This window comes from Nyctereutes procyonoides, unplaced genomic scaffold (genome assembly GCF_905146905.1).
Source record: "Nyctereutes procyonoides isolate TBG_1078 unplaced genomic scaffold, NYPRO_anot_genome, whole genome shotgun sequence".
Classification (NCBI taxonomy): Eukaryota; Metazoa; Chordata; class Mammalia; order Carnivora; family Canidae; genus Nyctereutes; species Nyctereutes procyonoides.
The window spans coordinates 6,899,976-6,915,090 of record NW_026575121.1 but is presented as its reverse complement, the minus strand read 5'-3'; the positions used below and the strand labels follow the sequence as shown (position 1 = coordinate 6,915,090).

The window sequence follows — 15,115 nt, the reverse complement described above, 5'->3', positions numbered from 1 at the left end:
TCACCTGCCCTCCAGCCTGTCAGCCGCCCCGCCTCCTCACGGGCCCGGCCGCCGCCCGCCCGGCTACTCACGAGGGTCTGCCCGCCCTCAGCAGCCCCGTCCCCTCAGGGGTCCGCCCGCCGCCCGCCCCCTCACCTGCCCGCCAGCCCGTCATTAGCCCCGCAGGCCTGTCAGCCCGCCGCCCCCTTCCCCTCCCCCTTCCTCACGGGCCCGCCTTCCAGGCGCCCGGCGCCCCTCGCCTGCCCGCCAGCCCGTCGGAAGCCCCGCCGGCCAGTCAGCCGCCCCGCCCCTCAGGGGCCCGCCTTCCCCCCCCTCACGGGCCCTCCCGCGGACCTGCCCGCCGCCCCGCCCCCTCCCGGGCCCGTCCCCTCGCCCCTTCGCCCCCTCACGGGCCCGCCTTCCTTCCAGCCGCCCGGCGCCCTCACCTGCCCGCCAGCACGTCAGAAGCCCCGCGGGCGTGTGAGCCGCCCCGCCCCGCCCTCGCCCCGCCCTCGCCCCGCCCCCTCGCCCTCGCCCCGCCCCCTCGCCCTCGCCCCGCCCCCTCGCCCTCGCCCCGCCCCCTCCCGGGCTCGCCGCCCGCCGGCCCCGCTCCAGGCCCCGCTCCAGGCCCGCCCCGGCCCCCGCTAGCTGACGGGGCTCGCTCGGGCTACGAGCCTCTGTTCCTGTTTCTCTTCCCTCCACCGGGCGGCGGAGGGCGGCCTCGCCGGGCCCCCGAACTCGCCCGCCCTTCCCTGCGGGGCGCCGGCCGGCCCGGCCCTCCGAAGCCGCGGGGCCGCAGCCGTCGAGTTCCCGCCGGGCGGGGCGCCGGTGGCCGGTCGGCGGGTGAGGTGGGTGAGGAGGGCGGGGCGGGCGCGGCGGGGTCGGGCTCAGGGCTCCGAGCGCGGCGCTCGTCGCTTCCGGGTTCCCTCGGGGCCGAGGCGGGGGGTCCTCGGCGAGGGGGCGGGGGGGGGCGGGCGGCGGGTCCGCGGGTCAGCAGGTCGCGGCCGGGCGGGGGAGGCGGCGCCCCCTGTGGCGGGAGCCGTGGGAGGCCGCGCGTCTGGGCTCCCGGGGTCGTCTCAGCCTTTTCCCCCTTAAAAGCGTGCATTTTCGGGGCAGCTCCGTTGAACCTATTTCTTAGGAAGAGGTGGGACCCAACATGCCGGTCACGTCGGGATTAATGATGTCTTGTAACATAAATTGACACCCTGTAATTAGAAAGCAGGACTTTGTCTAAGTCCAGTAATTCCCTACTTAGAATTTGCTGTGTAAAAAAAAGAAAGAAAAAGAAAAAAAAAGAATCACACGCAGAAACTGGAACTGTTGTTCTGCTGGAAAGATGCACAAAATCACTTTCCTGAGAAGTGAATTAAGAGATGGTTCAGGGCTCATGGTTCTCTTAAGCCAAATAATGGACTATTTTGTTATGGTTTTATTTATTTTTATTTTTTTAAGATGTTTTTAAAGATTTATTTATTCATGAGAGACAGAGAGAGAGAGAGGGAGGCAGAGGGAGAAGCAGGCTCCATGCAGGGAGCCCGTCGTGGGACTCGATCTGGGGAACTCCAGGATCACACCCTGGGCCAAAGGCAGGTGCTAAACGGCTGAGCCATCCAGGGATTCCCCAGCCACCCAGGTTATGTTTTTTTTTTAGATCAGTGAAACTTTTTCTTTTAAACGTAGGTACAGGGATCCCTGGGTGGCGCAGCGGTTTAGCGCCTGCCTTTGGCCCAGGGCGCGATCCTGGAGACCCGGGATCAAATCCCATGTCGGGCTCTCAGTGCATGGAGCCTGCTTCTCCCTCTGCCTGTGTCTCTGCCCCTCTCTCTCTCTCTCTCTCTCTCTCTCTCTCTATCATAAATAAATAAAAATTTAAAAAAAAATCCTGTTTAAAAAAAAAAAAAAAACGTAGGTACAAATTTCTGTCGTGACTATAAGAAGATTGATACGACCTTGCGTTCTTCGGCTAATTTTTCTTTACAGGTGATTTCCTGGGAGGCGCAGAAATCATTTTTGAAGGGCTTTGTACCTTTGTGGAAGGATGGCAGAAGCAGTGTTGATTGATTTCTTTGGTTTGCAGTTTAACTCTCAGAAAAATAGTCATCAAGCCTTGCTGAAGACACTGGACACTGTCCGATTCCACCATGCTGCCAAGGCTAAGTTTCTTTGCATAATGTGTTACAATAACATCAGCTGTGAAAGGGATGGTGCACATAATAACTGTGAATTAGAAGGAAGCAATGGATTATCAACTCTCTTGAGAGAATTTGAGACTGTTAGCAATCCTAGTATGGCTGCCTCTTTGTATACTATTAAGCAAAAAATTGATGAAAAAAATTTGAGCAGCATTAAGGTAATTGTATCCATGCACCGGAAGACGTTACTGAAGGCTTTTATTGATCAACTCTTCACCAGTGTTTACAATTTTGAGTTTGAAGACTTACAGGTGACTTCGAGGGGAGGTCTTTTGAAACAATCCACTGAAGTAAGCATGATCACAGCTCAAGAAGTAGAAGCAATCCAGAATGAAATACAAACGTATTTGAGAAGTCTGCCAGCACTGAAAGGAGAGTTGACCATTATCACATCTCCGTTGATCTCAGGTATGTTGAACACCATGTTGTTTTTACTATATACATGAAGAAACAGTCTTGCTTTAGAGGTTGTTCACCTTTTTTCCCCACCTTTCTCTTGTAGACTATAGGAATTTTTTTTTAAAGATTTTATTTATTTATTCATGAGAGACACAGAAAGAGAGGCAGAGACACCACAGCCAGAGGGAGGAGAAGCAGGCTCCAGGTGGAAGGAGCCTGATGTGGGACTTGATTCCCACCCCACAACCCCCCCCCCCCCCCCAGAATCTGAGATCATGCCCTGAGCCAAAGGTAGACGCTCAACTGCTGAGGCCCCTCAACCACCCCCCCCATCCCAACTATAAGATTTATGAGCTCACTAATATGAGAGGTCAGGGATATCAAGGGATGGTCCCTTCAAAGCCCCCCTAGATAAATAAATTTTCTTTATGCAAATTCAGCTTTAAGACAAACCCCCCCCCCCGGCCTTCCTTTAAAAAGAGATTTATGACACTAAACCACTAAACATCTCTTATTTAAAAATTCTGATACCTTAACTCATTGGCACCTTCACAGAAGAATGAAATTTTCTTTATTTTATTTATTTATTATTTTTTTAAGATTTTATTTATTCATGAGAGATACAGAGAGGGAGAGAGAAGGAGAGACACACGCAGAGGGAGAGGCAGGCTCCATGCAGGGAGCCCGACGTGGAACTCGATCCCAGGACTCCAGGGTCATGCCCTGGGCTAAAGGCAGGCGCCAAACCGCTGAGCCACCCAGGGATCCCCAAGAATGAAATTTTAAATAGTCAATGTTACTCTTTGGTTAAACGATATTTACCGTGGGCTATATGCTGTTAGGAATAATAAAGACAAGTGGGACAGAGGATACTCTTTGAAGAGCAATAATCCCATGGGGAAGGTAAAGCAAACACAAAGTCATGTGTAACAAGAACACATGGAGGTACACGGAGCTGTAGAAATCGGAGGGTTTGTAACATTTTATAGTCTTTTGCATGGTTTATTTTTAATCTTTACTACTTCTATTCAGCAGATATTTTTTTACATGGATTTACTACAAGAACAGGTGGAATATCTTACATCCCAACTCTTAGTTCATTCAATCTCTTCAGTAGTTCCAAACGGAGAGATCCCAAGGTGGTGGTTCAAGAAAATCTGCGTAGGTTGGGGAATGCTGCTGGATTTAACGTGGAGAAATTTTACCGAATAAAGGTAAAATTTTGTTTCACGTTTTAGAAGATCTAAAGTATATTCTTGACTGTGCTAATGACTACATGGACTTGAAACAAGCTATTTAACTTTTGCATCTGGTGTTTTATCCCAAATTTTTAGGATAATGCTTATGGTTGTTTTTCCTAGATCTGTACACTAATGGTCTAAAAATCAATCCTATGACAGACATCTTTTACCTGAAGTTCCTTGTGTCTAAAAGTACAGTTAATTCTCAGAGTATAGTAGCACTACCCTTTTTGATTTAGAAGGAAGATTCCAGAATGGTGAGAGAAAAAAGCCATTATTTTCTAAATCAACATTAGGAGGAACTAGGATCATTACTGATGCCTTGTTTCTTACAGAGTCCTAGCTTTATTTGGGTCAGGAAAAATAAAAAATATCTTTAATTTGGTAATTAACTTCTTTCCATAAATAGTACTATATGGAAAGTGCTACAGGTGGAGATTTCTTCATCTCTAGTAGGAGGTATTCATGATGGACTGTATTAAATTTTTAAGTGTTAAAGTTTGCTTTCCTTGGAGTAAAATATGCAGAGATTACAATATCAGAAGTTAAATGACAAGTAAATTTGATGTTTTACCATATATAGAAGTAATATTTTTAATGCTTGCTAGTAATATTATACTGGATATATAATTTTGTACAAAAGAACATCTTCGGAAAAAGCTTATGGTATGAGAAATTCTACTTTCAAAATATTTTTCTCAAACATCTTTGGTATTAGACTGATCATGCCAATGACGTCTGGATTATGGGAAGGAAGGAACCCGAATCTTACGATGGAATCACCACAAATCAGAGAGGAGTCACAATAGCAGCTCTTGGTGCTGACTGTATGCCAATTGTTTTTGCTGATCCTGTCAAAAAAGCATGTGGGGTTGCCCATTCTGGTAAGTATATTTAATTACACATTTAGGATTTTACCAGTTTTATAGTACAAGAAAAATTATAATTTATTTCTGGTGGGCATGACAGTTAATTACTTTACATGGTATTAAGTATATAAATAGGAGTAGAGCCAGCATATTTTTATTACAGGAGCAGATACAAGCAGTACCTGAGTTATATGAATCAAAGTAGAATTCCCAAAGGAAGCAGTACCCAGGATGATTCCTTTTTTTTTTTTTTTCCCCAGGATGATTCCTGAGGAGTTTGTTGTAGGACTTGACTAGGTGCCAGTGTTTCTCAGCATTTTCTGTAACATTTTGGACAAGATAATCTTATATTGCAGTTTGCTTGGCTTTCAAAATTTCTAATACCAGTAGCTCTTCCAGTTATAATAACCAAAAACAAATCAAAAACAAAAAACCCTTGATGCTTTTCAAAACATTCCAAAGTGTTACTGCCTCTGATTGAAAACCTTTGAAGTCTAAGCAATGGGGAATAGGAAGATAAGACGTGCTGGAGAAAGGTATTCATGAAGATGAAGGGGCAGCATCCTGAGTAAAGGTATGGAGGTAAGAAAAAGCAAGCAAAGCAACACAGCATTTAGTTTAATATGTTATGGTCTAGTGCCTTTAACTATTCTCCAAAGATAGGGATTTTTAGATGCTGTGTTAAGACAGATAAATTGGAATTCATCAAAATTTAAAAACTGTGCATCAAAGGACACAGTCAACAAAGCTAAAAGGCAACCCATAGAGAGGGAGAAAATTCTTGCAATTCATATATCGGATAAAGGGTTAATGTTTAGACTATATAAAAGACTCCTACAACTCAACAACAACAAAAAAGCAATAACCCAAATAAAAATGGATGAAGAGCTTGAATAAACATTTCTCCAAACATGATAAGCAAATGGCCAACAACCATGTGAAAAGATGCTTAATGTCACTATTAGGGAAATGCATATCAAAACTACAATGAGATATAACCTCACACGTATTAGGATAGCTCATATTAAAAAAAAAAAAAACAAAAAGAAAATAACAAATGTTGGTGAGGATGTGGAGAAACTGGAACCCTGATGCACAATTGGTGGGAATGTAAAATGGTGCAGCTGCTATAGAAAATAGTATGGTGGTTCTTCAAAAATTTTAACATAGAATTACCATATGATCCAGCAGTTCTACTTTTGGGTATATATCCAAAAAAATTAAAAGCAGGATTGTGACAAGATATTTGCACACCTGTGCTTATAGCAGGTTTATTCATAATAGCAGAGAGGTGGAAGCAAACCAGGTGTCCATAGATGGATGAATAAATATATAAGCAAAACGTGATATAAATATTATTTAGCATTAGAAAGGAAGGAAATCTTGACACCTATTTAAATAAGAACATTGAGGACGGGATCCCTGGGTGGCGCAGCGGTTTGGCGCCTGCCTTTGGCCCAGGGCGCGATCCTGGAGACCCGGAATCGAATCCCACGTCGGGCTCCTGGTGCATGGAGCCCGCTTCTACCTCTGCCTGTGTCTCTGCCCCTCTCTCTCTCTCTCTGTGACTATCATAAATAAATAAATAAATAATTAATTAAAAAAAAAAGAACATTGAGGACATTACACTAAATGTAATAAGTCAGTCACAAGACACTGTAAGATTCCACTTACATAAAATATCTAACGTAGTTAAATTTATAGAAACAAAGTAGAATGGTGGGTGCCAGGGGCCGGAGGGGGTAGGGGTAAGGGAGAGTTGTACTTAATGGGTATAGAGTTTCAGCTTTACAAGATGAAAAAGTTCTAGAGCTTGGTTGCACAAAATGTGAATATATTTAACACTACTGAAGTATACATTTGAAAATAGAATGGCAAATTTTATGTTATTTATTCCCCCACCCCATTTTTAAAAATGTGAAAATAAAGTGAAGGAGAGAGAGAACACTACAAAGGTATAATCTCAGTGGAAACTGAAAGTGTAGAATATTTTTAAAGAAAGTGGAAGAATCTCCCATTAAATATCTTTCCTATATCAGGTGCTTGGCATAGTGTACCTCATTTAAAAACGAGTATTTTGGGACTCCTGGGGCTCAGTGGTTGAGCATCTGCCTTTGGCTCAGGTCATGATCCCGGGGTCCTGGGATCTAGTCCCACATTAGGCTCCCTGCAGGGAGCCTGCTTCTCTCTCTCTGCCTCTTCTTTCTGTGTTTCTCATGAATAAGTAAATAAAATCTTTAAAAATAAATGAGTATTTTAGTTAATTGATTATATAGCTTAATTAATTGATTTTGTGATTTGCTATTCCTGGGGTTTGAAGAATACATAAATTGCTCATTTTTTAAGTTAGAAAATAAATTACTGTGAAATGTTTCAACTTCCCTTACCTCTTTTTCTTTCTATTTACCAGGTTGGAAGGGTACTTTGTTAGGTGTTGCTATGGCTACAGTTAATGCTATGGTCACAGAATATGGCTGTAGTCTGGAAGACATCATTGTTGTACTGGGACCTTCAGTAGGACCTTGCTGTTTTACTTTGCCAAGGGAATCAGCAAAGGAATTTCATAATCTTGATCCTGAATGTGTACGGTTATTTGATTCACCAGATCCCTATGTTGACATTCGTAAAGCCACCAGGTATGTTTGATTTTATTCCAGAACTGAAAGTTTAGATATTGCTTATTGTTTCTAAAATGAAAATTATTGTAGACAATAATTAGTAACTCCAAGAAAAATTGAAGTGGTACATAAATAAGTAGCTGATGTACACATATATACAAAAACTTATTTTGATTAGGAAACCTATTTTCATTTAAGTTTGAATAACAGAAATTTTCCTGTTATGTCTTATTGACTTAAAAGTGAAGGAAGATAATATTTGGCATTTGGTTTTGAGAGATCTACTTAAACTTCATATAGAAAAGTTGCCATGTGCTTCGTAGCCCTTCTTCAGCTAAAATCTAAATATAATAAACTATCCGGAAGATGGTTATTTTTATTCTGTAATTAATTAGAGGAATATATTCTTTTAGCAAAAATGTTAGACAATATAAGCATGTAGTCACTTTCAATCTTTCAGTGCTCCCTTGCAATTTTGAATTATGAAGTTTTGCTATTAATAGCTGTTACTTGTCATTTCTACAAAAGAAAATTGCCTGATTTGAATTGTGTTTCGATTCCAGTCAGCAAAACCTTGCCCAGATTCTGCCTCACTTAGCACATAAGTAGAAAGGATTGAAATTGATTATTAAATGTGACTTGTGGAATTAGTATCATTAATTTATAGTCATACTTCATGTTTGTAAAGTGTTTATGGAGAAGCAACTTATCTGTGAAAAATCTGTTAATAGGACAAGAAATGGGAGGGCCAAATGATAAAAAGCATGCTCTATCTGAATCAAATGAATCTTATCTGCAATACTCTGGTAACTTTAGAAGTTTCTTCTAAATAAGTACTTGAGTTTGATTATAAAATTCTGGACCCAGGTCATGTCTGCCAGACAATATGGAAGGTTTTATAGTTCATATATGAACTTAGGTGATTAAAGTGATAAAATCTACGATTTCCTGACTTGTTCATGTTTTATATCTGAAAACCAGTTTGCATTGTTTCAAGCAGATCTCTCCCAGAATTCTTTTATGCCAATATCCATATATTTTTTTAACTGCTTTGGTTAGTGGTAAAATAAACTCTAAGTGTCTTTCGAAAAATCTTTATCCTAAGGATTCTTCTAGAACGAGGAGGAATTCTACCACAGAATATTCAGGACCTGAACCGAGATCTTAACCTCTGTACATCTTGCCATCCTGACAAGTTTTTCTCCCATGTCCGAGATGGCCTTAATTTTGGTACACAGATTGGCTTCATATCAATTAGAGAATGAGGTCAGTAGGCTCTTTCTCTCCTTTTAGCTCTCCCCTTTTCCCTGTTTCCAACTTTCCCTCCCCTTATTTTAAAAAATAATTAATTATATTTAACTTTACCCCTTTATTCTTGTAGGAAGAATTAAGTTTCTGCTTTTCAGTGGAGTAATAGAAATAGAAAAGTTAATTTTTAAAAATATTTTTTTTATTTATTATGAGAGACACACACAGAGAGAGAGAGGCAGAGACACAGGCAGAGGGAGAATCAGGCTCCATGCAGAGAGCCCAATGTGGGACTCGATCCCGAGACCCCAGGATTACACCCTGGGCCAGAAGGCAGACGGACGCCCAACCGCTGAGCCACCCAGGCGTCCCTAGAAAACTTAATTTTTATGAACATGCTCTAATATAAAGAATAGCCACTCCTTTTCCTAACTAATGAAGAATGATCAGGCCAGCATATATGTATAAAAATAAAATTATTTATTCTTTAAAAAAGAATATGTATGGTATCCTGTATGTATACCATCTATCTCCTATGTACTTGACATCAGTATATTTCCTATCATAACATCTTTGTACCTTTCTTTTTTTATTCTTTTGATTTTTGAGAAGAAATCTTTGTATAAAGATTCTAAATCTAGGATAATAAAAAGTCCTTACATATCCAAACTGGCTTGGTTTTCAACTAAATTTCTAACTGATTATCCATAACAGGGGTTGGCCAATTTTCTTTAAAGGGTAGATAGTAAATATTTTAGGCTTTGTGGTACATACAGTCTCTATCTCAACTACTTAGCTTTGCCATTGTAGAGCAAAAGCAGACAGTAACAACACAAACAAATGAGTATGTGTTTCAATAAAACTTTATTTACAAAAACAGGTAAGGCGCCAGGCAGGTTTGGCCCACATGCTGTAATTTACTGATACCTAATCTATAGTCACAGAGTAAGATTGAGTATAATTTCATTAAATTAGTATTTGTTTCAGATGATTTTTCTTAGACTTATGCAAAGACATCCAATGAATAGTGATTTAGTGCTGACCCTTTAGCATACATCTAGTTTTCCTTAAGTTTACTCTTAACTGAATTAATATTATTTTTAATCTTCACAATGTCTTTGACTCAATATAGAAAAGACTTTAGTAGACTTAATGATCCTTACCTTGATATTGTAATAGTATTAGTAAGGGTCTTACATTTGTTTTCTATGTATTTTTACAGATACTTGACTGGATTTTTATACAGCTGTTTCCTGCCTCCTTCTAAACTGACAAGAAAGAAATTAGCTATATGATTTACTTAAAACTGAAAGGATTGCAATGGATAATTCATCTTTAGGTATATTTTTACTATTATCCAAAGCCAAATGACTTTTATTTGATTCTAGCAAAACCTAGATGAGGATTATTCTTAAAGTTTGTTCTGTTTACTACATAAATCAGGAATAGGTCTGTTCAGTACCTACTGGTTACCCCCTATGTGTCAGGCACTGTGTGAAGCATAAGTGAATCAAAATGCATAAGACCTTTTCCCCTTGAGTCTAATGCAGTGGAGGAGATAAATACTTATAATGCTTTAATTTTGATAGAAGTGGAAGAGTACAGAAGAATGAAGGGTTAATTGTATTTGGAAGGCAGGGTAGGGAAAGTGCTGTAGAGAAAGTGATAGATCACTGAGCCCAAAAGATACACAGGCTTTTGACAAATGAAGAACAACTGTAACAGGTAGAGGGAACAACACCATGAACTAGAGCATGAAATTTATTTTTTTTTAATTTTTTATTTATGATAGAGAGAGAGAGAGAGGCAGAGACACAGGTAGAGGGAGAAGCAGGCTCCATGCACCGGGAGCCCGACGTGGGATTCGATCCCGGGTCTCCAGGATTGCGCCCTGGGCCAAAGGCAGGCGCCAAACCGCTGCGACACCCAGGGATCCCAAGCATGAAATTTAAAGTGTGTAACATGTTCTAGAGAGAGAAGGGTGTAGGCAGAAGTTACTAGAAAAACAGGTTGGAAAGAGATTAGTTAGTCTCAAATGCCATGTCAAAGAGTTTAGAGTTGATTTTCCAGGCAAAGGGTAGGCATAAATAGTAGGGGAGTGTTTTTATTTCCTTAGCGTCATATGTAACAGGATGGATTTGAATTGAGAGACCAAAGCAGAGACTTCGTTAAGAGGCAAAATATTTTAAAAAAGAAAAAACGAGGCCTAAATGAAGAAAGTGAAAATTAAGATGGAAGAGAATGGATGGAGAGATATTTCAGACTTGTAATCAGTTAGATCCTCTTCATGAAGATGACAGTTGAAGAAGAGTGGAGAAGTCAATGATGACCCGAAGATTTCTGCTTGCTTGGCTACTAAGAACACCAAAAAGGGGAAGAAAGATGTTTGGGAAAAGGGAGAAGGATAATGAGTTTGACATGCAGACTAAAGTATATATCAAGAAGGAAGTATTTGGTCAATGACTAGAAATACAGACCTGGCATCTTGGTGGGAACTGGGAGAAAGAGATTTAGAAGTTGGCTATACGGAGATGAGCCCTGATTCCATTGTAACAAGCTGAATCATCTAGACAAACCTACAGGGTGAGAAAGAGGTTCAAGGGTGAAACCTTGTATGATACCTACGTTTGAAAAATGAGCTGAATCAGTAAACACACACACATACATACAACAGGGTGAATCATTAGAAATAAGGGAAAAAACAGAATATACTTAATTTGAAGAAATGAGCCAATATGGATGTGAGAGGTACTCAGAATTTCCAGAGATACAAGGTACAAGAAATTTTCTGAGATAAAATAAAATGAATACTGAGAAGAAACCAGTGAATTAACCATATCAAAACTGTTCTATAGGCAATGGTGGCAGACTCTGATTTCAGTGCATTGAGGAGGAGGAGGATGCATAGGTGTCCATTCATCTTTGATAATACTTACTAGAGAAAATAAAGCACTGGGGGCTCTATCTTAAAGGAGGGTTTTGTTTTGTTTTTGATCGGTACTTCTAAGTATATTTGTAGGCTGAAGAGAGGAGTCAAGTTATTTTCACTTGGGAGAAAATGGTATATGTGATGTGTATTTTTAATGTGAGTAATTACATTGCATCTTAAAACATCTTATACATCTGTTTCTTACATGAACATGTAGTAGAATAGTGGAAAATTACATTTGATGGTTATTTACAAAGGACTTTTTTTTATATGCATTACCTCATTTTACCTTTATAGCCACTCTGAAATACATAGGGCATGAAATACATAGGTCAGTCAAAAGAGTTGTTACTCTTTTTATTCAGATGAGAAAACAGTCTGATTGAGGTGGAGCTTAAAATCATACAATTTGTGGTAAGGTAAGATTTGAACCCGTATCTTGTGACCTAAAATCTCATTTCAGATTTTGTAGTTAATTAAAGGTATCTAAGTTAAATTTTATTTTCAACTTTCTGTTAGTATAATCCACTCATACCTTCAGCCAAAATATTGTTGAAATACTAAGATAGGTTAAAAAAAATACAGTCTGTAGCCTTTCAGATGTTTAATATCTAGTGAAAGGTGGCAAACAGCAATTTCAATACTGTGATTTGTGTTCTAAGGTTGCCACAACCTGATACTTTGTTTAGTTGAATTCTTTTATGCAACTTGTAGCTCAGTATAAAATTTAAATAAAATACCTAATTTCTTCCAGTTGAGGGAAGACATTAAACACAAAGCATAGGGATCCCTGGGTGGCACAGCAGTTTAGCGTCTGCCTTTGGCCCAGGGCGCGATCCTGGAGACCCAGGATCGAATCCCACATCGGGCTCCTGGTGCATGGAGCCTGCTTCTCCCTCAGCCTGTGTCTCTGCCCCTCTCTCTCTCTCTCTCTCTGTGTGACTATCATAAATAAATAAAAATTTAAAAAAAATAAAATAAAAAAATAAACACAAAGCATAGGACAACAATTTCAAACTTGTACAAAAAATCTTTCTGTTTAGTGATAATTATAAAGATTAAGGATAACTTCACACATTAACAAAGGCTGATCATTTTCCAGTTCTTCACTGTGCATTATTTTGTTTGAAATTTATAAATTTATGAGAATATTAGGTGATGGGGGCCCCTGGGTGGCTCAGTCAGTTAAGCCTCTGCCTTCAGCTCAGGTCATGATCCCAGGATCCTGGGTTGGAGCCCTGCATCTGGCTCCCTGTTGAGTAGGGGTTCTGCTTCTCCCTCTGCCCCTGCCTCTTCCCTCTCCCTCCTCCTGCTCTCAGTCTCTCACTCTCTCTCTTTCAAAAAAATAAAATCTTAAAAAAAAAAAGTATTAGGTGGCTGTATTTCACTTTATGAACCAAAACATTCTAAAACCAAATAAAAATTATATTTGATTATCTGTGATTTTGGATTATCTGCTCTGGAATATTTAATGAAAAATCTCCTTGCTGTTTTACTGAGTGAAAAATATTGATTCAGGACACCTGGGTGGCTCAGTCGGTTAAGCGTCTGCCTTTGGCTCAGATCATGATCCCAAGGTTCTGGGATTGAGTCGCCTGTCAGGCTCCCTGCTCAGTGAGGAGTCTGCTTCTCTCTCTGCCCTTCCCCCCTGCTCGTGATCTCTCTCTCTCAAATAAATGTTAAAAGAAAAAAAAAAGAAAATATTGATTCAGTAACTCAGAAACAGAATGACTAGGTAATTAAGTAATCATATGTTATCATCTCTGTAAGATCTCTGTCTCTCCCAGCCTTTATTATATGTAGGTTTCTGGGACTTAGGAGGTACAACCACAATGATGATTTTTATTTTTAGTAAGTTTTGTTTCGATTTAAGCACTGCTGCTAACTGCATATAGGAAATAATGGTTGTCATTTTATTAAGAAGAGGAATTAAGTGTGTAAGTCAGGTGAGAGTTCATGACATGATTCTTTTGGAGGTACTGAGTATCAAACTAAACTTTAATTGTAATTTTAAATTGTCAATAATAGCATAGTGACTACATATGGTATACTCTGGTGCTTTATAAAACAAAAAAGTGATCTTTCCAGTAGGAGGCAGTATGTCTACAAATAGCTTTGTTCTGTTTCTTGATATAAAGTTGAACCAGTTTATTCTCTATATTGTACTGAAGGAAAAAAAAAAGAAAAAAGGGGCATTTAAAGTTAATGAATGTATTACTCTTACTTTATATTCAATATAATGTTCAAGTATATAAAAGCATTTAGGAACCCTCACCCACCTAAAACTACCTTAATCTACAGAATCTCTAGTAACTCTTTTTCTATAAGTAGATTTTTTGGGGAGAAATTCACAGAAGCTTATTCTATCACACATGACAAAAACAAACATTAGCCATGGATTCAGAAGCTAGAGGGTAAGATGTCAATTGCAAATAAAGCACATCATTTTATATACCAAAGTGGATTTGATATGGTTTTCACTTGGTTGTCCTAAAGTTAGAATATATCCATCCTACTTTTTATGTGAACTCTTAAAGAATGCCACCAGTCTGTGGAAGTCCAGCACTTTCAAGGAAGCACTGCTCAGTTATCTATATGTTTGTGTGTGTGTATGTGTGGATCTCAGTGTTCATGGTCAATGGCAAGCAAGAAATGTATATGTGTTATATATGATACATAGCTTCTTTGCCCCAAATGTAAATCACACAAAACACATTGGATGCTGTGGGATTATAGATTTTTTTAATGAAGTTTTTGTAAATTGTTCATTAAATAATGAGAATCATGGTTTATACACTTCCTGTGTATGTTTATGGGAACTGTGGTCCAGAGCACCTACATTTCCATCGTAGGCAGTGTTTTTAAGCTTGTAATTTCATAGATGGGGCAGCTACTGCAAGTAATGCATTATTCTGTACTAGATCTTTGCTTAGTGAAGGACATAAAATCTGCCAGTACTACTAGATTAACACATTTAGTTTGGACTCATGATGATCACATGTCAATATTGTGGAGACAAACTTTTCATGCTCTCCTTAGATGCATTTTTCTTAGGGAGAAATAAATGCTTACATCGTATTTCCCATGTCCTTGTGCCAAGTGCCAGTGGTCGGTTATGTCCTTTTCTGTATCTGGAGCAGGCTTTTTGTTTTATTCTCAGAAGGCTGGGTGTCTGTATTTTATTAAATAACTAAAATTTCCAGCAGACTCTTAAACTCAAAATGTCAAATTCCTTTCTAACAACAAGAGTACTCTCATTTCATGAGAAACATTTGTAGAAAATAGATTTGTTCATGGTAACAAGTTTTGAGTTTTTAATATCCTACATTTTCTTAATTCTTAGTCTTGCATTGCACATTGCTTCAGTTTATATCTTACACATACTTTTCTATTCCTTATTTTCATTAAGCACGTTTTAGAGTTGTTTCTTATCCCCCCCATCATCCTTGTTTTCATGATTAATGTTTCATATTCATAAGGTAACTTCTTTGAGTTTTATACTTTCAAGTACATATTTAGACTTGGATATAAAGTTCCTTACTGGACATACTCTGTGGGCCCCTCAAAACAATATCCTCCAACTTCCCATTTTCCCTCCAAAATTTATTCTCCTCTCATGTCATATCTCAGATAAGTCATT

The 15,115-nt window shown here is 39.7% G+C and overlaps 1 protein-coding gene across 3 annotated transcripts; it reads left to right on the top strand.

Annotated features, from left to right (window-relative positions):
- Positions 1-576: 576 nt before the first annotated feature.
- On the top strand, positions 577-14,267 carry LACC1 (laccase domain containing 1). Of its 3 annotated transcripts, none has more exons than XM_055336131.1 (7): positions 577-822; positions 1,960-2,579; positions 3,603-3,784; positions 4,530-4,695; positions 7,091-7,316; positions 8,404-8,564; positions 9,769-14,267. In XM_055336131.1, the coding sequence occupies exons 2-6, from the start codon at positions 2,018-2,020 to the stop codon at positions 8,561-8,563; spliced, it is 1,296 nt and encodes a 431-aa protein (XP_055192106.1). In that variant the 5' UTR covers positions 577-822; positions 1,960-2,017; the 3' UTR covers position 8,564; positions 9,769-14,267. The 3 variants fall into 3 exon arrangements, with proteins under 3 accessions (XP_055192106.1, XP_055192107.1, XP_055192105.1); XM_055336132.1 differs by having other exon boundaries at positions 577-827; positions 3,606-3,784; XM_055336130.1 differs by having other exon boundaries at positions 577-827.
- Positions 14,268-15,115: the final 848 nt, after the last annotated feature.